The 24745-nt window shown below is 46.3% G+C and overlaps 1 protein-coding gene across 1 annotated transcript in view; it reads left to right on the forward strand.

The window, feature by feature from the left end:
- MED10 (mediator complex subunit 10) overlaps nucleotides 1-6213 on the forward strand; it is a 32474-nt gene extending 26261 nt beyond the window's left edge. The window contains exon 4 of the mRNA XM_075316089.1: nucleotides 5272-6213. Within this exon, the coding sequence (XP_075172204.1) occupies nucleotides 5272-5370 (99 nt within the window). The 3' untranslated portion in view covers nucleotides 5371-6213. The remainder of the gene's footprint in view (nucleotides 1-5271) is intronic.
- The last annotated feature ends 18532 nt before the right edge of the window (nucleotides 6214-24745 follow it).

A 24745-nucleotide genomic window follows, 5' to 3' on the forward strand; every position in this document is an offset into this window, starting at 1 on the left:
AGTGTGTGTATATCACTGTATATATGTATGTGTGTAAAATATATATATAATGCGTGGTGGCTCAGTGGTTAGCACTGCAGTCTTGCAGCGCTTGGGTCCTGGATTCAAATCCCAGCAAGGACAACATCTGCAAGGAGTTTGCATGTTCTGCCTATGTTTGCATGGATTTCTTCCGGGTGCTCCGGATTCCTCCCACACTCCAAAGAGATATAGAGAGGGAATTTAGATTGTGAGCCCCAATGGGGACAGTGTTGCTAATGTATGTAAAACACTGGAATCAATAGCGCTATATAAGGGAATAAATATTACTATTATTTAATAAAATTTTATATAGAAATATACTATATACTTTGGAAAGGTACACCATTTTTGCACAGTCCATGCAAACTGGAAAGTTAGGCTGCCAGTTACTTAGGGTTTGTCAGATAATTAAGGAAATTAGCACCAGGTGCCAGATTAACACTGATAACTTGCAGGTATCTGAAAGTGTTCTCTAATTTTGATCATTGTTCTTTTTACATTTATCTCATTTACATTTTTTAGTACGTGATGTACAATAAATTCAATTTATGAAATAAGCTTAAAATACGGCTAGTTTACTCAAGCTAGGATATAATCACAGGAATACAGAGTGAGCTTAACATTTAGGAACTTCTGTGCTGCTCTCTAATTTTGATTATTTATATATATATATATATATATAAATTTCTCTAATTTTGATTATTTATATATATATATATATATATATATATATATATAAATAATCAAAATTAGAGAGCAGCACAGAAGTTCCTAAATGTTAAGCTCACTCTGTATTCCTGTGATTATATCCTAGCTTGAGTAAACTAGCCGTATTTTAAGCTTATTTCATAAATTGAATTTATTGTACATCACGTACTAAAAAATGTAAATGAGATAAATGTAAAAAGAACAATGATCAAAATTAGAGAACACTTTCAGATACCTGCAAGTTATCAGTGTTAATCTGGCACCTGGTGCTAATTTCCTTAATTATCTGACAAACCCTAAGTAACTGGCAGCCTAACTTTCCAGTTTGCATGGACTGTGCAAAAATGGTGTACCTTTCCAAAGTGACTGAAACCCTCCGGCAACAGGTTGTCCAGATGAAGGCCAAAGGGGTGACCCTATCAGCCATAGCAAGAGAAGTTGGTCATTCCAAGTCTGTGATTTAGAGAATATGGCATCTTGACAACATCACAAACTTTCAAGTTCCCCAAAGAGAGCTGGTCGCCCTCGCAAGACAAATGCAAGAGAGGACAGAATAATGCGGAGAATCTCCAAGGATAATCGTTTCAACATTGCAGCTGGACTTTGTCTCCAGTTCAGCACTGAACAGGGTAAGGATCTATCTCGTCATACAGTGTCACGACGTTTCAGAGCATTTGGACTGAAAGCCCACTCTGCAGTTGCCAAACCTCTCATTAGTAGAAAAAATCAAAAGGAGCATGTTGTGTGTACAGAGATGTAATCCACAGTTCATTTTAGTGATGAAAGCAAGTTTAACTTATTTGGGTCTGATGGAAAACATTTTGTTCGTCGACAAACTGGGCAAAGACTGAACTTAAAGTGTGTTAAGAGGTCAGCGAAAGGTGGTGGAGGAAGTGTTATGGTTTGGGGAATGTTTTTTGCAGCAGGAGTTGGACCTCTCATACAGCTACACAGTAGAATGAATGTAAGTGTGTATGAGAACCTTCTTCAGCAACATGTAGTTTCTTACTTGCATTCATCACTCAATCAGCCAGCAATTTTCATGCAAGACAATGCCCCCTGTCAAACAGCAAAATGGGTAAAGCAGTTCCTTGAAGCAGAAAACGTTGAAATAATGAAATAGCCAGACCACAGTCCTGATCTAAACCCAATAGAAAACCTCTAGAAAATCCTTGGTGACAAAGTTATGGCTAATAAAACCACAACAGTCAAAGAACTGGAAGAGACTGGAAGAAGAGTGGACCAAAATCACACAGAGCAGTGTGAGAGACTAGTGATGTCCTGTGGCCGCACATGTGCTGAAGTCATTCAAAGAAAAGGCCTGTACACTTCCTACTGATTGGTGACTGTTAGAATCTTTTTGTGCTACAGTCATTGCTGTTCTCTAATTATGATCACGTTTTGGGAAAAATAATAGTTTAATGTTGACAAACTTTGGATCTTTTGTAAAACACTGTTCTAGTAGCATGGTGTATTTGACAAAAAAATTCCTTCAAATGTTGATAATTACGTTATTTCTGGTGTGTATGGCCAAACGATGCACCAATCTGCCCCAAATTTGTAATTTACTGTAAGTAAATAGGGGACTTCAGGAGGTTTGAGCTTTGTTGAACTGACTGTTCTTGATATATTTGCTAAAAAAGCTAATATAAAAGCAAATATTAGAATAAATCTGTCACTAGGTCTTTTATCTGAGAGCAGCGTAATGTAGAAGAGACCCGGAGTCCAGCTATGTATCTCAGTTTACTGGGTGCTGCAGTTGTGATACAATCAGAGTTCTTAGATGTAGCATATAACAGAGCTCAGAAAGCTAAAACCGCCCCACCATAGCTCTCTATATGCGAGGTGGAGGTGTGGTTGGGTTACGTTTCATGCACTGCTGTGGTCTGGTCCTTGTGATTGTAACCTTAATTATACATAAAAAGCATATAGATTGATAAGTGGCAGTGACACATCACTGAATTCGGTATTTTAACCTCTACATCATCATGCTGTTCTCAGATTACATAGAAAGCTGAAGGGCAGGTTCCATTTAGTTTACAGCCACATGAAAGGACCATCAGAGGTGTCCGAAGGTTTAAAATTATATTTCAGCTCTCTGGAACCTACCGTTCTCTAGATATTCGGCCAAAAAAAGAAATGTACCACAAACACAAATATTAGTTGCAAACAGAGTTTTTAACCGCAGAAAACAGATAAGCCAAATACACTTGTGTGAAGCCAGGTAATTCTACTAGTATTTTATGTTATTAGAAGACCAAAACAAATATAATGAGATGCCCTTAGTTGTTAGACCACTAACTTATATGTCCACCCATAAAAATCTAAACTTTATTTATTACTTGATTAAAAATCAGACAAACAACAAGGAACACACAGTGTGCATGCCATGTGTGATTGCTGCAAATCAAAAAAGGTCCATGGAGCCTCTGTTAGGAGTCTCGACAGAAACTAGCCAGATATCCCTCCGGGAAGGACCCAGCCAAGGAGTGGCTCTTTTTATGAGACCACTATAACCACCATATTAAGTGGCCCTTTTAGTCAATATCCAACTCTTTGACGAGTTTAACAATTTGACAAGGGAAATACCAAGGCCAGGTATCCATCCACAGACAGCTGTTTTGGGGTATTGCCCCTTATCAGTGTAGAGTAGGTTTCTGGCTAGCTCCTTCCTGGAGGGATATCTGGCTATTTTCTGTATTGAGACTCCTAACAGAGGCTCCACAGATCGTTTTTGATTTGCATACCTCCCAGGGGGCATTGCACCTAGGATTTCACAGTGTTGAGCGCGTTTGCTGGCTGCCGGCAGTGTTTTCTCTGCCTGGTCTCCCCGAGATCAGTGATTGTTTTGTCTTGCTTGTGTGATTGATGCACACGAGGTAGAAAGGTTTTTGGGGTCCGTAATAAGGAACCAATGTGCAGTGGTGGAATATATGTAGTCTAAAGTTTAGAACTGGAGACTCTGTGGGTTAAAACTCTCCCTCCACTCGGTCCTGCCTGACAATGGGTATGTGTGGTGCACCCATTCCACGACGGCTATCCTTTTTATTCTTAACTACCTTCTGAGATACCAACCTCCATAAAGTGCAATAAATCTAGCAAATAAACATACACATCAGAGAAGGTTATTGACATGGTATGAATAATTATATACCCCTCCCTGATGAGATTCTCGTCACTCAGGTGACAACAATAGATAAAGGTAAAAATAGATCTGTCAGTTACTGGAAGGGCTATCATCAAATCGTACAGAGATCCAAAAATTAGATTATTGGGGTACTTTAGTTAGGTGGTAGTCCTAGGCTACAAGGAGAATCCAGAGTTAAATAGTAGTATGTTCCCAAAGCCGGGTCCCAGTTAGAGAAGGATCTTGGTGCTGTATAAATAAGAGGACCTAATCCTTTTCCCAACGCGTTTCCCACCACTGATTATTGGGGTTCATCAGGGGAATCGGAGATAGCTATCAGGAGCTTGATCACATCCAGATTGCCCAGAAACGCCACCCTATCAAGAGCGTGCAGGTATTGAAAAAAGCCCGGTCACTATGTCCCGTGAGCCTCAGCAGTTACATCCAGATGGATCCTATGTGTGCTATTTTATATGTTAGCAATTGCTACAAACCTATGTCATCAATACTTTCCTTTTAAAAAAAAAATAAACAAATAAAAAAAAGTGGCCAACCTCTTTAAAATGGTCACCAAAATTGTATTGTATGACTAAGACCTTTTTTTTTTTTTTTTTTTTTTTTTTTTTTAAGGCGATTCATACTGGATCTGTATAATTTTGCGTGAAAGTTTTTATGCATTCTTATAGCTATCCTGACATGGATTTTCACTAAGTATGCCAGCTTCATCGGTTTATCAGACCCTTGGATGTAATGGTACATCCTTCGGTAATCATAAGCCCCCATGTTTTGGGCTGCGTAGGAAATGTCATTATTGCAATATATAGTAATAAAGAGTTTTCATGTCTCCAGAGGGATTAAAAAAAAGTGAGGGTGTGTTTTTTTTTTTTTTTTTTTTACTAAGTTTTTAACGGTCACCCCATAAAGATCACTGCTTATGTAAAATTCCAGAGCAAGAAAAAAATACAGCTTCTGGAATAATCTAAAATCTTGTGCAAGCTTTATTTTAAAGGACGTAAAAAATACTTGTCATTACAGGGGACAAAATAGGGAGCCCATGTGCGGCTACGCGCTTCGAACGTTACCTAGCTTGACAAAGAACGCAGGTAGCATTCGAAACGCGTATTTTTTACGTCCTTTAAAATAAAGCTTGCACAAGATTTTATATGATTCCGGAAGCTGGATTATTTTTTTTTCTTTTAGTGGATCCCTGCACTACCAGAGTGATATCCTTGCATGCCGGACCTTGCCACCGCTGAGCTGGATCACCTTCTTTCCTTTTAAATTTCCAGAGCACCAGTTTGATAACATTATTAGTATTTTAAGGGGTTTTTTTTTTTATTTATGCTATGGAAATGTGTATTCAATTTTAATGTTTGGTGTTTTTTTTTTTTTTTTTGTTTTTTTGCATCCTCCAGAAATTTAAAAGCCTTTTAATCCAAGAGTTGAGTAAAGTGTTTCCTGAAGATATGGCTAAATACAAGGCAATTCGAGGAGAAGAGCACCCGCCGTCATAACTGCCCTTCAGCCTTACTTGATGTGAACTTAACCTACACTTACAGAATTAGGATTCTGGCCTTGAGTTTACAAGTGTGAGACAATGTCACTGGAAGATTCCTGATGACAGACTGTTTTTTATAGGTGAATTTCCAGCAATGTGCCGTACTGGCAGTGACGTGCTGTGGTGACGCTGATCATGGAACTTTTGAAGATTCATCACCGCTTTCTTGCCACACATTACAAAACCACATACAGCACTAAATTGAAGTAAAATGAACAAATTGTTCATCTCTCCTGCGTCAGAAATGTACATTATTTTTTCTATATTTTTTTTCTTTTGGGTCAACACATTAAGTTATGCATTATCTGAACTGTTTTCAATAAATGTTTAAACTAATAATTGCGGTGAGCTACAAGATTAACCTAAATGGGAAATAAACAATAATTCCTGTCCCTTAATATTACACATCTGACTGAGGAAAAAATTCCGCAAAGAAAAAAGTAAACAGATGTATGATCCTCTGATTACTGCAAACGTGAGATGTCAATACTCGTGTAATAGGACCTAATTTATGTATGACCCAATACATACATTTAGGTAAAAAAAAAAAATGTCCCCAAAGGTGGACAACAACTTTGAGCTATGTTCCCATGATGAGTATTTGGCAAGTTCTTAATGTTGCAGGATTTCTGCACCTCTAAGATATATTGGGCTACGTGTTTTTTTAATGCATTTTTTTTTTTTTTTCATTCAATGCAGTTTTATAGCTTTTTTTTTTTTTTTTTTTTTTTTATTTTTTATGTTGCAGAATTTGCTTGGTTGATATATCATGTGTGAAATAAAGGTCCTTGGATTTTTATACTTCTTGGTATTTGGCTTTAACAAAACTTTGATAGTTATGTGCGGATTACGTTTTTAACCGTCTTTTCCGCATCTAATGCAATTCTGTGGGGAAATGTCAGTGAAGAATGCTTGACATGTTGCAGATTTTAAACACTGACTGCAGGCCAGTTTGTGCTGCATTAAAAGAAAAAGGAGAAAGACTGAATGTATAAGGCTACTTTCACACATCAGTTTTCTGCATTCAGGCACAATCCTTTTTTTTTCCTGTTCCAAAGGATCCGTCAAAAAAATGTAAAACCGGATCCGGTTTTTAACGGATCCGTTATGCCGGATGCGTACAAAACCGGATCTGGTGGATACGGTTTGCATCCGTTTTTGCATCCGGTTTGTCCTTTTTTTTGAAGGATCAGCTTTTTTAATTAATTTTGTGCATGCGCAGTTTACAAAAACGGATCCGGTAGCCGCATCCATTTTTTACCGCATTGCGCCGGATCCGGCGTCCATAGGCTTTCATCGTAAAACATGCCGTATCGCGCCGGTTCCGGCGCGATGCGTTTTTTTTGCCGGACAAAAAAACGTTGCAAGACACGTTGCCTCCGGCCGCCGCTTTGATAAATTTTGCTGCATCCGGAAAAAAACGGATGCAACGCAAAGCCATCAGGTACAATCCGGTAACAATGCAAATTCTGGGGATAAAACGGATGCGGTACCGGATCCGTTTTACCCGTTTTTTTCCGGATTGTACCTGATGGAAAAAAACTGATGTGTGAAAGTAGCCTAAGGCTGCTTTCAAACATCAGTTTTTTGGCATCAGTCACAATCCGGCAAAAAAACTGATGCGACGGATCCGGCGAATAAAACTGATCAGTTGCATCAGGTTTTTTCCATCAGTTCCTTCAGTTTTTTGACCAATCCGGTGTGATACTGAGCATGCTCAGTTCAAAAAACTGATCCGGCGGCCGGATCCGTTTTTTTTGCCGCATATGGCGTCCATAGGCTTCCATTATAAAACGTGCCGGATCTGGCGCGATCCGTTTTTTTTGCCGGACACAAAAACGTTCTCTTCAACGTTTCATCCGGCTGCCAGACAAGTACATTTTGCCAGATCCAGCAAAAAACGGATGAAACGCAAGGCCATCCGGCGCTAATGAAAGTCTATGGGGGGAAAAAACTGATCCGGCGGCAACAGACGCTGGATCTGTTTTTTCATGTTTTTGCCGGATTGTGCCTGATAGCAAAAAACTGATGTGTGAAAGCAGCCTAAGCCACACGTATACTATTGGACTAAGACTTTTTTTTGGTTAATCAATTTATTGAAGAACCATTTGGGTATAGTTTAGTATTCTGTTATAAACAAAGAATAAAATGATAGCACACCATTGTATTAATATTGTCAAATGCAAGCTATTCATTAGACGAAAGGTGAAGTACTACAATATTAAAGGGAAGATGCCATAACAAAAAATATTTTTTTTTTATCTTTTTTTTTAAATACAATTTTGTTTTTAATGGAGCAAAATATGAAAAACTAATTTTAAAAAGTTTGATATTTTCCGCTCTCAAACACTAGGGGGAGCAGCTGCTGAACAAAGGGTAAAGCTACTCTGGATTACAACTGCAGTAAAAGTGGGTGGACTCTGCTCTTATCTGTGTGATGTCACCTCCCTCCCCTTCTGGGTGTTTCCAAAAGTAAGAAGGAGGAGGAAATTTAGGATCACCGTGCGAAGCCATTTTGTTGGTGTCTGCAAAGTTATCCTAATATGTGTAAACTGTCACCAAGGACAGCTGGCATAGTGCTCCACTGTATTCAGTTCCCCATAATATACAGTGTTCTATAATATAGTGCTGCATAGAGTACACAGCTCTGCTATATCAGTGTGCATAGCGCTCGGCACGCCCCCCGCATAGCGCTCGGCACGCCCCCCGCATAGCGCTCGGCACGCCCCCCGCATAGCGCTCGGCACGCCCCCCGCATAGCGCTCGGCACGCCCCCCGCATAGCGCTCGGCACGCCCCCCGCATAGCGCTCGGCAGCTCATTATAGCATTTTATGCCCCCACCATGTACTGAATATATACATGCGTCTCCTCGGTCCGCCGACGTTACTCCTTGTTCGCCCGCTGTGTCTGTGCTCTTCACATCTCAGCACAGCAGGCGAACAGTAGGGACATCACCGCTGGGCTGGGCTGTCAGAGAGCAGCACAGACAGAGCGGGGCGCTTCGTCTCATCATTGCTTTCAAATGTATCGGCATCTGCGATGTCGATACATTTGAAAGTGCGATCCTGGGCAGGGGCCCAGCTCATGGGCCCCCATAGCAGTGGTGTGGCATGCCTCTTTTAGCAGTATGCCACTGCTTCTGAAGAGACTAGAATGTTTTGGCTACAGGACAGTCAGGACCTAGAAGGAGCCCATAAATTGTAGGCTCAACCCTCCTGTCATCCCAGTGTCACTACTCGACTAGCGCTGAGCACTGAATGGTCACAGGGAAAGTGAGCGTACAGCATATGCTGTGATCTTCACACAGATGGCACCGATTTCCTCCCTCTGCTGTGATCTGGACAGCCCAGGGGGCATGTTCAGGTCACAGCAGTAAGCAGTCTTAAGGCCACTTTACACGCTACAATTTATCTGACGATATGTTGTCGGGGTCACAGTTTTCGTGACATACTTCCATCATCGTTAGCGACGTCGTTGCGTGTGACACCTACGAGCGACTCTGAACGATCGCAAATAGAGTGAAAATCGTTGATCGTTGACACGTCGTTCAGTTTCAAAATATTGTTTGTCGTTTGGAACGCAGCAGACATATTGCTACGTTTGACACCCTGCCAACGACGAACAACATTCACACGACCACCTTGGTCAAACAATATATCGCTGAGCGATGTAGCATCGATTGTGAGATGTGTACGTGTGACCTCTACAAAGCGACCTATGAGCGATCTCTGCAAATCGTAGCAATGATCTGGGCGTGTCACATCGCTAACGAGATCGCTAGCGATATCGTTGTGTGTAAAGCAGCCTATAGTGTAAAAGATAGGGTTGGAGCCTACCCTGACTATCAGCCCTTATGCACCGGGACTGTTGTAATTGAGGTGAGTAACTGTCATTACACACAGCAAATCCAAGAAGGCAGTGCCCCAGTGTTTGAGTAAGAATAGAATTAAATAAAAACTAAATACAAAATTAAATTGTTTATTAATAATGGATTCCATAATCTCTATTAACACAAATTAAAAAACGCGGCACCTTCCCTTTTAATCCTACTCTTCGGGTCTGTAAAGTATTTTGACTATTGTAATAGTTCTTATCTATGCTTGCCCTGATCAAAAAATATTCCGACGTCTATGTTGTACGTACGTGTTCTCTCTGTGCTTTTCACGACTATAACACGTAACCATTATAATTTGTTATTCACATGTCCGTATTTTTTTCACAGACCAGGTTTCCGTGCAAAACGTAGGAGACATGTCAGTGTTTGTCTTGTATACACGATTAAAAGTGCCAATACCAGTCTAAAGGGGGCTTTACATGCAGCGACATCGCTAGCGATGTCACTGGTGAAAACTCCCGCCCCCGTCGGTTGTGTGTCACGGGCAAATCGCTGCCCGTGGTGCACAACATCACTAGGACCCGTCACACATACTTACCTGCCTAGTGACGTCGCTGTGGCCGGCAAACCGCCTCCTTTCTAAGGGGAGGTTCGTTCGGCGTCATTAAGCGGCCGCCCAATATAAGCGGAGGGGCGGAGATGAGTGGGCAGAATATCCCGCCCACCTCCTTCCTTCCTCATTGTGGGCGTCCGCAGTTCCGGTAGGGTGTTCCTCGTTCCTGCGGTGTCACACATAGCGATGTGTGCTGCCGCAGGAACGACGAACAGCCTGCGTCCTCAACAACCAACTATTTTTTGAAAATGAACGACGTGTCAACGATGGGCGATTTGGTGTGTATTTTCCATCGTTAACTGCCGTTCGTTGGTGACACACGCAACGACGACGCTAACTATGCCGGATGTGTGTAACGGAATCCGTAACCCCGGCGATATATCATTCATACGTCGTTGCGTGTAACAGGGCCTTAAGGGTCCATGAAAATCATGTACAATACACTGATGGCATGAGTGTGCAATCCATATTTCTCATTGCAAAGGATAGAATAAGCTTTGGTATTTTTCAAGGATGGACAAATAAATTGACACACTGGTAAAAAAAAAAACCAAAACCCACACAGAACATACTCTGATCCAAAACACTAATGACACAGTACCATTTTTCACAAATGTGTTTAAACATGGTTGTATAAATGAGGTCGAAGTCTAAGGCGGGCTTTGCACGTTGCGACATTGCAAGCCGATGCTGCGATGTCGCACGCGATAGTCCCCGCCCCAGTCGCAGGTACGATATCTTGTGATAGCTGGCGTAGCGATAATTATCGCTACGCCAGCTTCACATGCACTCACCTGCCCTGCGACCGTCGCTCTGGTCGGCGACCCGCCTCCTTCCTAAGGGGGCGGGTCGTGTGGCGTCACAGCGACGTCACACGGCAGGCGACCAATGGCGGCGGAGGGTCGGAGATGAGCAGGATGTAAACATCCCGCCCACCTCCTTCCTTCCGTATAGCCGCTGGCGGCAGGTAAGGAGATGTTCCTCGTTCCTGCGGCTTCACACACAGCGATGTGTGCTGCCGCAGGAACAAGGAACTACATCGTACCTGTCGCGGCTCCGGCATTATGGAAATGTCGGAGCCTGCACCGCTGATACGATAACGATGCTTTTGCGCTCGTTCATCGTATCATCTAGGATTTACACACTACGACATCGCAAGTGACGCCGGACGTGCGTCACTTTCGATTTGACCCCACCGACATCGCACCTGCGATGTCGTAGTGTGCAAAGCCGCCCTAAGGCTGCTTTCACAAATCAGTTTTTTGCTATCAGGCACAATCCGGCAAAAACTAAAAAAAAGGATCTGCCGTCTGTTGCCGCCGGATCCGTTTTTTCCCCAATAGACTTTCATTAGCACCGAATTGTGCCGATGGCCTTGCGTTTCATTGTTTTTTTGCCTGATCCGGCATAATTTACTTGTCCGGCAGCCAGATGAAACGTTGAAGTGAACGTTTTTTTGTGACCGGCAAAAAAAAAAACGGATAATGGAAGCCTATGGACGCCGGATCCGGCGTAATGAGGCAAAAAAAACTGGATCTGTCTGCCGGATACGTTTTTTTAACTGAGCATGCTCAGGATCATAACGGATCTGTCAAACTGAAAGAACTGATGCAACTGCTCCGTTTTTTCACCGGATCCATCACATCAGTTTTTTCGCCGGATCGTGCCTGATGTCAAAAAACTGATGTGTGAAACAGCCTAACTGGGATGGCAGTGGTCCAGAATAATTTTATTTTTATGCTTGTCTGAACCCAGCCTAAAGGCTGCTTTACACACAACTATATCGCTAGCGATCTCGTTAGCCGTGTGACATGCCAGATTGCAGATAAGATTTGCCGAGATTGCACATGTGACCGCCGCATAAAACACGACCTATGAGTGATCTCGGCAAATCATATGTGCGATCTTGTGTGTTACATCGCTAATGAGATCGCTAGCGATATCGTTGTGTGTAAAGCTGCCTTTACAGTGGAAATTATGGCTAGGTGAACAAGTCTGTAGTAGTGCCAAAAAAGATGTGACACCTTACCACAAAAAAAAAAGTCTCCAAATGCATATGTGTTAATGCAATGTTACTGCATCTTCTGTTGTATTTTTTGCTTAGAACCAGTTCTTGAAGAATTCCTGGATTTGATCTTTTTCATATGGGAAAATCCTGACTTAACACTGCATGAATCAGACCCTGGCTGCACAATTGTATGTCTGTATATACATGTACATGAGAAGAAGAAACCTATCTCCTGTGCTGTCACAAGAATAAGCCTCATCTGACTCCTGTCATCTGTCCTAAAGGGATCTTTAAATCCTACTTTCTGTAAAATGCAGCAGCCATTCTCTGTTTCATGCCGGTCCTAGCAGGACAAATTCCCTATAACCTCATTTCTGACATGTGATGTATCTATTAGAGATGGGTGAATAGTAAAATATTTGGGTTCTGATTATGCTATGCAAATACTAAGTACTACATTAGTATTCGTCACAAATTTAATACAGGTCATTGGTAAACTTGAGCATTTTTCTTGAAGATTTCCCTGAATAATCCTCGGGTTCCCCATTGTCTTGTAGTAGGTTTGTTGTTCAAGATGAATACTGGAATGGTATTCAGATTGCATAATCAGAACCTGAATATTTCACTATTCGCTTGTCTCTAGTACCTTTAGGTCATGGTTGGATTACCATTTGTCATGGTGATCGTGTGGGGCACAGGCTATTTAACCCACTAAATGCTGCAATCAATATCGATCACAGAGTTAAGGATGCAGGGAGAGAGAATATGTTTTTTATCCTGTCTGATTGGCGCTCCTTCAACATCGTTGCGAGGGCTGGAGCGTTACCATGACAACTTGATGTTGTGTTCACTACCTCCGGGTCAGCCAACTACGTTAAGCCTGTCAACCATGGGAGGAAATGGTCTGAGAGGCTTGAGTGTCTTACTGACAGTTGTAATATATTGCAATGTAGGTGCATTGCAATACAATATACCAGCGATCAGACTAATAAAAGTTAATTTCTTCAGCGCTCTATTGGGAGACCCAGACGATTGGGGTATAGCTACTGCCTCCGGAGGCCACACAAAGCACTACACTAAAAAGTGCAAGGCCCCTCCCCTTCTGGCTATACCCCCCCGTGGTATCACGGGTTCTCCAGTTTTCAAGCTTTGTGCGAAGGAGGTCAGACATCCATGCATAGCTCCACAGATTTTAGTCAGCAGTAGCTGCTGACTATTTCGGCCCGCCCCTCCTCACACGAGCTGGGGAAGACGCCGGCAGCCATTACTGCAGTCCGAGCTCGGACGTTCGGCAACCAGGCAGGACGGTGGCGACCATACACCCGCTTATAGGCGGGCGGTAAGCGGCACACATAGTGCTGACCCCAATATATACTGCAGTGTGTACATGTGTATTTTAACTGCATAGGTCGCTATATGCCCGCTTGGAGAGCGACACATCAGCAGCAGGAAAGCAGGTGTGCTAAGGCACAGGCTTTCTAGGCTGCTTGTATTGCACGTACTGAAGTGTTCATTTGTGTTTATGCTTGTATGCTATACACTGCACTGTACAGTCGCTAGTCTTAGCTATATTCTCCTGGAATGGCTAGACTACAGCAGCAGAAAACCAAGGGTGCTGGGGCACAGGTTTTTTTTCTATGCTGCTGGTATTGCATGGGCTGCAGTGTGCATTTGTACTTGTGCTTGTATGCTATACATTGCACTGTATGGTCACTCTTCTGGGCTATATTCCCCTAGATGACTAGTCTACAGCAACAGAAGAGCAGAGGTGCCAGGGCACAGGCTTCTATGCTGCTTGTATTGCTTGTGCTGCAGTGTTCATTTGTACTTTATGCTTGTATGCTATACATTGCACTGTACGGTCACCAATCTTGGCTATATACTTCTAGATGGCTAGTCGGCAGCGGCGAAAAAGCAACACAGATTTTCAGTGCTGTTTTTACTACATGGGATGCTGTTCATGACACCGTCCCATTGTGTGCATGCTCCCCTGTAGCACTTTGTCTGCCGGGGTCTCTAGCACTTCGTCTGCCGGGGTCTCTACTAGTCGTGGCCAAAGAAACCACCTGTCATCCCTGTCCAAGGACAGGGACGGAGTTGCAGTTTCGACAGATATATTGTCATAAGATAGAGACTTGCAGTCCAGACAGGCCATGGGCAATCTTCCTGACCAACCTCATTTGGAACGGGGGGGTCCCAGGAGGACTCTCTGTATGATAAGGCAGCTCTCCAGGACTTTGATCCTGACATCGCTATCAATCCGGATACACCGGATGGTAACGCCATACGGAATGATCCTATAGCGTCCATCAATGGGAGGTTGGATCTTTCTCCCTCAGCTCCCCCAGTGGAGGAGTCAGCTTCACAGCAGGAGAAGTCCCTTTTCAGTATCTCAAACGGATATTGAGTATTTTTCTGGCCACGCTGACTTCAGAGAAGCAGTCCAGAAACACCACGCTTACCAGATAAGCGTCTTCTCCAAACGTTTTTAAGATACACGTTATCCCTTTTCCCCTGACGTGGTCAAGCGCTGGACCCAGGGTCCAAAGGTGGATTCTCCAATCTCCAGGCTTGCGTCTAGAGCCATAGTTGCACTGGAGATGGGGCTTCACTTAAAGATGCCATTCACAGACAGATGGACTCTGGTTGAAATCTGTCTAGGAGGCTATCGGCGTGTCGGTTGCTCCGGCATTCACAGCCGTATAGGCAACCTAACCTTTTCAGCTGTTCTTGCGCAGCTGGCCTTGAGCACATGTACATCTGTACCGCAGAGGCGTCCGTAACTCCGCAATGTCTGCACTGCGACTTACCCTATTAATGCTGTCCTAAAAGTACAGTCGAGGTTTCGGTCCTTCCCAAGCTCGGGCAGGTCCCAATTGTCCTCGTGCAAAAGGGCTACAAAACCTCAGACGGGCTCAGATTCCGGCCGGGCTCAATCACGCCCAAGGAAGGCAGCCGGAGGAACCGCTACCAAGGCGGTCTCCTCATGACTCTCAGCTCTCTCTCTCTCTCCGCATCCGCGGTTGATGGCAGACTCCCCCGCCTTTGGCGACATTTAGCTGCCACAGGTCACAGACCGGTGGGTGACGGACATTGTGCTCACGTGCACAGGACAGTGTTCTGTTCTCGTCCTCCGACTCCATTCTTCAGAACGGCCCCACCTCCCCACCGAGCAGATGCCCTGCTGCAGGCGGTGGACGCTCTAAGAGCAGAAGGAGTGGTGATCCCTGTCCCCCCTCAGGAACGAGGGCGAGGGTTTGTACTCCAATCTCTTTGTGGCTCCAAAAAAGGACGGCTCCTTCCGTCCTGTTCTGGACCTAAAACTGCTCAATAAGCATGCGAACGCCAGGCGGTTCCGGATGGAATCCCTCCGATCCGTCATTACCTCAATGTCTCGAGGAGACTTCCTTGCCTCAACAGACATCAAAGATGCCTATCTCCACGTGCCAATTGCTACGGAGCACCAACGTTTTCTACGTTTTGTGATAGGAGACGACCATCTTCAGTTCGTAGCTCTGCCATTCGGTCTGGCGACAGCCCCACGGGTGTTCACCAAGGTCATGGCAGCAGTGGTAGCAGTCTTGCACTCTCAGGGACACCCGGTGATCCCTTACTTGGACGATCTACTCGTCAAAGCACCCTCCCTCGAGGCATGACAACGCAGCCTGAATGTTACGCTGGAGACTCTCCAGACTTTCGGGTGGATCATCAATTTGGCAAGGTCAAATCGGTCACCGACTCAATCACTAACGTATCTCGGCATGGAGTTCACACTCTATCAGCGATAGTGAAGCTTCCGCTGAACAAGCAGCGTTCACTGCAAACAGAGGTGCAGTCTCTCCTTCAAGGCCAGTCGCACCCCTTAAGGCGCCTCATGCACTTCCTAGGGAAGATGGTGGCAGCCATGGAGGCAGTTCCCTTTGCGCAGTTTCATCTGCGCCAACTGCAAGGGGACATTTTCCGCCAATGGGACGGGCAGTCAACCTCCCTGGACAGGAAAGTCTCCCTTTCCCAGACGGCCAAGGACTCTCTGCAATGGTGGCTTATTCCCACCTCATTGTCACAGTGAAGATCCTTCCTACCCCCATCCTGGGCAGTGGTCACGACAGATACGAGTCTGTCAGGGTGGGGAGCAGTTTGTCTCCGCCACAGGGCTCAGGGGACGTGGACTCAGCAGGAGTCCACCCTTCAGATCAATGTTCTGGAAATCGGGGCAGGGTATCTTACCCTACTAGCTTTCCAGCAGTGGCTAGAAAGAGAGCAGATCCGAATCCAGTCGGACAACGGTGGCATACATCAACCACCAAGGAGGGACGCGCAGTCGGCAAGCCTTCCAGGAAGTCCGGCGAATCCTCATGTGGGTGGAGGACACAGCATCCACCATATCCGCAGTTCACATCCCGGGCGTAGAAAACTGGGAAGCAGACTTCCTCAGTCGCCAGGGTATGGACGCAGGGGAATGGTCCCTTCACCCGGACGTGTTTCAGGAAATCTGTCGCCGCTGGGGGGTGCCGGACGTTGACCTAATGGCGTCTCGGCACAACAACAAGGTCCCGGCATTTATGGCACGATCGCGCGATCACAGAGCTCTGGCGGCAGACGCCTTAGTGCAAGATTGGTCGCAGTTCCGGCTCACATATGTGTTTCCACCTCTGGCACTCTTGCCCAGAGTACTGCGCAAAAAATCAGATCCGATTGCAGCCGCGTCATACTCGTCGCCCCAGACTGGCCGAGGAGATCGTGGTACCCGGATCTGTGGCATCTCACGGTCGGCCGACCGTGGTCACTACCAGGCTGGCCAGACTTACTGTCCCAAGGGCCGTTTTTCCATCGGAATTCTGCGGCCCTGAACCTGACTGTGTGGCCATTGAGTCCTGGATCCTAGCGTCTTCAGGATTATCCCAAGGGGTCGTTGCCACCATGAAACAGGCTAGGAAGTCCACCTCTGCTAAGATCTACCACAGAACGTGGAAGATTTTCTTAACCTGGTGCTCGGCTCAGGGAGTGTCTCCCTGGCCATTTGCATTGCCTACTTTTCTTTCCTTCCTGCAATCGGGGTTGGAAAAGGGTTTGTCGCTCGGCTTCCTTAAGGGGGAAGTCTCGGCACTATCCGTGTTTTTTCAGAAGCGTCTAGCACGTCTTTCTAAGGTGCGCACGTTCCTACAGGGGGTCTGTCATATCGTACCCCCGTACAAGCGGCCGTTAGATCCATGGGATCTCAACAGGGTATTAGTTGCTCTCCAGAAGCCGCCTTTCGAGCCTCTGAAGGAAGTTTCCTTTCTCGCCTGTCACAGAAGGTGGCGTTTCTCGTTGCGATCACATCGCTTCGGCGAGTGTCTGAGCTGGCAGCTCTGTCATCCAAGGCTCCCTTCCTGGTGTTCCACCAGGACAAGGTAGTGCTGCGCCCCATTCCGGAGTTTCTCCCTAAGGTCGTATCCTCATTTCATCTTAATCAGGATATATCCTTGCCTTCCTTTTGTCCTCATCCGGTTCACCGGTATGAAAAGGACTTACGTTTGTTAGATCTGGTGAGAGCACTCAGACTCTACATTTCCCGCACGGCGCCCATGCGCCGTTCCGATGCACTTTTTGTCCTTGTCGCTGGTCCGCGCAAGGGGTTGCAGGCTTCTAAAGCCACCCTGGCTCGATGGATCAAAGAACCAATTCTAGAGGCCTACCGTTCTGCGGGGCTTCCGGTTCCTTCAGGGCTAAAAGCCCACTCAACCAGAGCCGTGGGTGCGTCCTGGGCATTACGACACCAGGCTTCGGCTCAACAAGTGTACCAGGCAGCTACCTGGTCCAGTCTGCACACTTTCACCAAGCATTATCAGGTGCATACCTATGCTTCGGCGGATGCCAGCTTAGGTAGAAGAGTCCTGCAGGCGGCAGTGACACCCCCGTAGGGGAGGGCTGTTTTGCAGCCCTAACATGAGGTATTTCTTTACCCACCCAGGGACAGCTTTTGGACGTCCCAATCGTCTGGGTCTCCCAATAGAGCGCTGAAGAAGAAGGGAATTTTGTTACTTACCGTAAATTCCTTTTCTTCTAGCTCTTATTGGGAGACCCAGCACCCGCCCTGTTGTCCTTCGGGATGTTTTTGTTGTTTGCGGGTACACATGTTGTTCATGTTGAACGGTTTTTTCAGTTCTCCGATGTTACTCGGAGTTAATTTGTTTAAACCAGTTATTGGCTTTCCTCCTTCTTGCTTTGGCACTAAAACTGGAGAACCCGTGATACCACGGGGGGGTATAGCCAGAAGGGGAGGGGCCTTGCACTTTTTAGTGTAGTGCTTTGTGTGGCCTCCGGAGGCAGTAGCTATACCCCAATCGTCTGGGTCTCCCAATAAGAGCTAGAAGAAAAGGAATTTACGGCAAGTAACAAAATTCCCTTCGTCTCATAAGGACTAAGGAAAAAAAATTGTAAAATATTTAAAAAAAAATCAGACCTCAAATGAATTAAAATATTATACCAATAAATTTGTATAGTTAAGTAAAAACAAAACTATGCAAAAAAGTACACACATTTGGGAAACAAGCTGACACACAGCTCAGTGAAAAACTAAAACAAAATCTTTAGCTCTCAGACAGAATATAGCAATGCAAACATGTTTTTTTAAATTGTTTTGATCATGTAAAAGAGGCAAAACATAAAAAATACAATATTAATGACCCAAAGAATCAAGCCATGACAGCACCGCCATGAGAGAGAGGTTCTGCCCATCCTGAACAGGAAACCCACTTGAAAATAAAAGGAGCGGTCCAAAGCTCCAGTTTTTGAGTTTCCTGTTCAGGAGAGGAGACCTTGGAAAGCAGTTCCCCAGGTCTGAGAAGAATGGCAGGCTTACCGGTGGAGCTGGGAGCTTCCTGGAGCTGGCACCGCCTCCCCTGGGGTTTCGGGCCTAGCGGTGGTGGAGTGCAGGGCCTGGAGGTCGGACGTGATTTCGACCCTGCACTGTTTGTGGCTGCACGTCCACACAGTTCCCTGGTCAAGGAACCCTGTAGGTCTGTGCGCACAAGCGAAGGGGTGTATATCAAGGACCGGCTCAGGCACGATCAATTTCGGGCCCTCCCCTTTGGCATCTCTATGTCTCAGGGTTTTTACAAAAATAGTGTTGGAGATGATGAGTCATGTACGGATACAGAACACCTTCCTCATTTCGTACCTGGAAGATTTCTCATTGTGGCCAAATCCCGAGAACAGTACAGTCCGCACATAGGGAGAGTGTTAGCTATCCTCTCGGAGTTAGGGTGAATAGTGCATTTCATAAAAATCAAGGCTGGTCCTTTTACAGACGCAGAGATTTTTAGGTCTCACGATGGACTCTCTCGCAGACCTGTCTTCTTCCGGAAGAGAAGAAAGGATTCAATTGCTGATGTCCAAAACCCTAACCAATCCTCGCCTCTCCCTATGGTGCTCAATGTCATTACTAGGCACCTTGACTTCAAGTATGCCAGCAGTTCTCTGGGCCCAGTTCCATTCCAGAACCTTACAGTGGCAGGTCTTGCAGTCCCAGAGGCAGTTAGGGCCCTATTTAGAGGGAAGAGTAGACCTATCCGCGGCCACTCTTCGCTCTCTGGAATGGTGGGTTCAGAAGTCACACCTGTTGAAAGGAGTTCCTTGGGTTCTTCCGGTCACAGATGTCATAGTAACAGACACCAGTGGTATGGGCTGGGGAGCACATTTGAGGGACCAAGTGGTTCAGGGGGTTTGGAATCTTCAGGAGATAGAATGTTCCTCGAACTACAGAGAGCTCCGGACATATAGAAGGCATTGCGGGGAGCTGCTTCTCTTTTTAGAGGGGTGTCATGTCAGAATCCTCTCAGACAATCGGGTGGCAGTTTCCTATGTCAACCGTCAGGGTGGAACCAGGTCTTCCCTGCTGATGTCCCTCTCCTCCGAGATTTTCCACCTAGCAAAGCTACATCTTCTGTCCCTCACTGCACTTCATTTGCAGGGGGAAGAGAATGTGGAGGCAGATTATTTAAGCAGACACCAATTAGCATAAGGGAAGTGGTTTCTGTGTCCCGAGGTCTTCAGGCAAATAGTAAGGCACTGGGGGGTACCAGTTATGGACCTGTTTGCTACAAGAAAAAACAGGAAGGTAAGCAGGTTTTGTTCTTTGAATCCACGCAACAACCCTTACACGGTGGAAGCCCTCCATATTCCTTGGGACCAAGTCCTCCTGTATGCATTTTTCCCCCTGGTGTTGCTCCCGGTTGTCCTCTGGAAGATACGGCAGGATTAAGCACGAGTTCTCCTGATAGCCCCATTTTGGCCAAGGAGGGCTTGGTTTTATTGGCTAAGACAGATGTCGATCGCAGACCCCTGGGTGTTGCCGGAGACTCCCGAGCTCCGGTCACAGGGCCCAATTCTCCACCCTCAAGTTCCAGACCTGCACTTGACGGCCTGGAATTTGAGAGGAGCTTGCTGAGCAATAGAGGCTTCTCTAGTGGTCTAGTATATACTCTTTTAGGCAGTAGGAAGCTGGTCACCACAAAAATTTATGATAGGGTGTGGGATAAGTTTTTGGCCAGCTCAGGGGAAAGTCTAGTAGGGGATCCTCCGGTTAAAGCAATTCTGGAATTTCTCCAGGGGGGCTGGGAGATGGGTCTAGCTGTCAGGCTGTGTCGGCGCTTGGGACATTGTATCATTATAATCTTGCTGCTAACCCATGGGCGGTCAGGTTTATAAAATCCTGTCTCAGCCACGCCAGTTCCCACTTCCAAATAAGGAATAACGTTTGGAACTCCATTCTATGTCTGAACTGGGTGCAAAAACCTAAAAAAAATCACTATATGGAGATAAGGTATGCACACCAGTGACTAAGCAAGGGGATTACATGTAATAGCAGAAACTGCTGTGTGAAATACTTACATGAAAAATTCAATAGCTATATGTGAGAATGAAATGTGAAAAATGGAACCTGCATTACTGCCATGAACATATGAACAAAGAGAAATTTAGCTACTGAATTGATCAATGCAATAGAGCCCCAACACTACGCCAAAGTATTTCTCTACGTTGGGGTCCCTAGCTTGTGTGTGTCCTGTCTACTGAATTGATCTTTGTTCATATGTTCATGGCAGTAATGCAGGTTCCATTTTTCCCATTTCATTTTTACATATAGCTATTGAATTTTTCATGTCAGTATTTCACACAGCAGTTTCTGCTATTACATGAGTTCCCACTTCCAGGCTGCCAACTTGGGATTTGAATTTAGTTTTGGATGCCTTGACGGGGAGTCCATTTGAACCCTTAGACCAGGCTTCGGTAAAACTTATCACCATGAAGGTTGTTTTGTTAGTGGCCCTCACCTCGGCTAGTAGAGTAGGTGATCTCCAGGCTCTGTCCCTAGACACCCCTTACATGCAGATTTTTGATGATAGGCCAGGTCCGGACAAAAGATGACCCTATCTGCTGAAGGTAGTCAAAACTTTTCAGAGTTCGCAGGAGATAGTACTTCCTTCCTTTTGCGACTTCCCAGTGTCTCAGGAGGAACATCGTCTTCACACATTAGATGTCAGGAGGGCACTTTTGCAATATATCCATATCACGCAAGACTGGAGAAATTCTAGGTCTCTTTTTTTGTGTCATACCATGGAGTTAATAAGGGCTGTCGGGTAACTAAGAGTACAATAGCCAGATGGATAAGAGAGGCTATTTCTCTAGCATACTCCTCTAGTGGAGTTCCTGTTCCTGTGGGTCTCAAGGCACATTCTACCAGGGCGATGGAGTCCTCCTGGGCGGAGAAGGCAGCGGTCCCGATGACCTGATCTGTAAAGCGGCAACACGGTCTTCTCCTTCTACTTTCTTTAAACACTTAGAAAACCGGATAGGACACATAAGGGATCCTTATACATCATTAGATTTCAAAGTGGTCACACCCTCAAAAAGCCATATAGAGAACTGACAGAGGAGGGGAATAGTAACCAGTGTCAGGTGTTTGAAAGGTAGACGTCAAACAGAATCAGCTCTAGTAAAATATAGTAATCTTTATTCGGTACAAAAAATACATATTAAAATTTACACAAAGAGTGATCCAGAGTTTACAAGGTTAAATATAAGAAGCAGGTAGACAAGTGTAAGGTCCAGAGCAAGGCAGTTAGGTCTGGAAGACTACCATGGGAAGTGAGAGCAAAGTTAGCCCAGACATGCGATAGTTAAATCCTAGTGACAGTGAACATATCAACATTATAATACACATGATTACTTACCCATGGTAGTAGCTTGGACAGACCCACAGCCATCGCACCCCAACGCGTTTTGTGGTCTTCCTCAGGGGACTGCGACATGATGTGCAGCGAGAGGGGTCCTTTTAACTGTGCCCTAATGATGACATACAGGCCAAACGCCCATTCAGGCCGCATGAGGGGGTGGGATCCCGTTCGGAGCGTCAGGTATCGGGCCGTTCCCGGAAATGACGCGGGCACCAACAGTGTCGTCACACTGTGCCCGCCCCATCCCGTTAAGGAAGCTGTCATTCAAAGGCGCTCAGAAGGGGGCCACACCGTGCATGCACGCCGCGGGGGCGCGGCCATTTTTGAAAGGGCACAGAGAAGGGCAAACGGACAGACTAATAAAAGTTAATGTCTCATAAGGACTAAGGAAAAAAAAATCAGACCTCAAACGAATTAAAATATTATACCAATAAATTTGTATAGTTAAGTAAAAACAAAACTATGCAAAAAAGTACACACATTTGGGAAACAAGCTGACACACAGCTCAGTGAAAAACTAAAACAAAATCTTTAGCTCTCAGACAGAATATAGCAATGCAAACATGACAATTGGGTGTATAGCTTCTGCCTCCGGAGGCCACACAAAGTATTACACTCAAAAGTGTAACCCCTCCCCTCTGCCTATACACCCTCCCGTGCCTCACGGGCTCCTCAGTTTTATGCTTTGTGTAGAAGGAGGCACACATCCACTCACACATCTCCATTTTAGTCAGCAGCAGCTGCTGATTGTATCGGTTGGAAGAAAAGAGGGCCCCCATGGGGCCCCCGGCATGCTCCCTTCTCACCCCACTAAGTCGGCGGTGCTGTTAAGGTTGAGGTACCCATTGCGGATACGACGGCCGGAGGCTCATGCCGTGTTTCCTTCTCCATCCCTGAGGGCTCTGGTAGAAGTGGGATCCGAAGCGGTCATCCAGGTTCTGGGACCGTGCTCCCTCCGCAGCCCCTAAGGGAATCTGCTAGACAGGAGCTTATCTATCTTCAGGGACAGGGCCCTGCATCCACGAGGTACTCTGTGTCCCCATGGGGACTGTGTATGGAGCGCTTGGTTCCCGGACGCCGCAACTGACTGCTGAATTGTGAAGACCAGGGACTACCGCGCCGACCGCGCCTGCTTGTCGGCCGCGGTATTAAATTTAGTCCCTGGCTTCATCGCGGCCTAGTGGCAAACTCCCGCCCCCGGGCCTGTCTATCAGTGATAGGGGCGGGACAGCCGACCTGACGTCGGATGTGAGGGCCGGGGCATCCTGTGTGCTCCCTCCCCCCTCACTGATCACTGTGGGGACCCCAGATTCCCGCACTTTTCCTGACGCCGCCCACCCCTCCCCTGAGAGCTCCGGCAGCCATCTTTAGGACATTCTGCCGGTGGAGAATCACACAGAACAGCTCTGCAGCTCTGGGAGACCAGGCAGGGAATCTGGAGCGCACACACCCCGCTTTTTAGCAGTCGGTAAGCCGCACCGGTCACTCGGTGTTGGTCCCCTTGGGTGCCGGTATAGATACGTATATATATACCTTTCTGTTCGGCAGGGCTGTATACCCTTTTTTCTGTATACCCTCAGTGATCACGCTCCTAGGACACAACAGCATGTCGGTCACAAGGAGCAAGGGCACTAAAGCACAGGGTTTTTTTGCGACATGTACCTCTTGTAGGGCCATGTTACCTGCGGGTTCCACCTACCCTCACTGTGAGCAATGCTCGTCCCCTGTTACGCTTGCTCAGCCGGAGCCTCGGTCACTAGTAGGCCCCTCGGCTCAGGCAGACCCCCCTGTTTCTACTGTCCAGGTGGCAGCGACAGAGTTTGCAGTTTTTGCTGACAAGCTCTCAGAGTCACTCTCACAATCCATGGCTCAGTCTATGGACAAATGGTCTGCCAAGTTGCTGGAAGCCCTGCAGTCCAGACCGGTCCTTACACAGGCCCCGGACCCGGTTAGATCGGCACCTCCAGGTCCCTCTGGGTACACCCCGGCCGGGGTGGGCCCTAGGTCTCACGTGGAGGACTCCTCCACGGACCACAGTCCCAGACCAGCTAAGCGGGCTCGCTTGGAATCTTCCCCGACTTCCTCACGCTGCTCGGGTTCCCAGCTTGCGGACTCTCTGGAGGACGAGGCGGGGGTCACAGCTCAGGGCTCGGACCCTGATGTTGCTCTCAATCTTGATACACCTGAAGGGGACGCCTTAGTAAATGATCTTATCTCGTCCATCAATCAGGTGTTGGATTTATCTCCGCCGCCTCCACCTATAGAGGAGTCGGCCTCTCAGCAGGAGAAACACCAGTTTCGGTTTCCCAAACGTACACGGAGTGCATTTTTCGATCACTCTAACTTCAGAGATGCTGTCCAGAAGCCCAGAGCGGTTCCGGACAAACGCTTTACTAAGCGCCTTACTGACACACGTTACCCCTTCCCCGCTGACGTAGTTAAGGGTTGGGCTCAATGTCCTAAGGTAGATCCCCCAGTCTCCAGATTGGCGGCTAGATCCGTGGTTTCGGTTGCAGATGGCTCATCACTAAAAGATGCCACTGACAGGCAGATAGAACTCCTGGTGAAATCCATCTATGAGGCCACGGGAGCGTCTTTTGCCCCGGCTTTTGCAGCCGTGTGGGCACTCCAAGCTATCTCAGCTTGTCTGGCTGAGA

Source organism: Anomaloglossus baeobatrachus, chromosome 6 (assembly GCF_048569485.1).
Source record: "Anomaloglossus baeobatrachus isolate aAnoBae1 chromosome 6, aAnoBae1.hap1, whole genome shotgun sequence".
NCBI lineage: Eukaryota > Metazoa > Chordata > Amphibia > Anura > Aromobatidae > Anomaloglossus > Anomaloglossus baeobatrachus.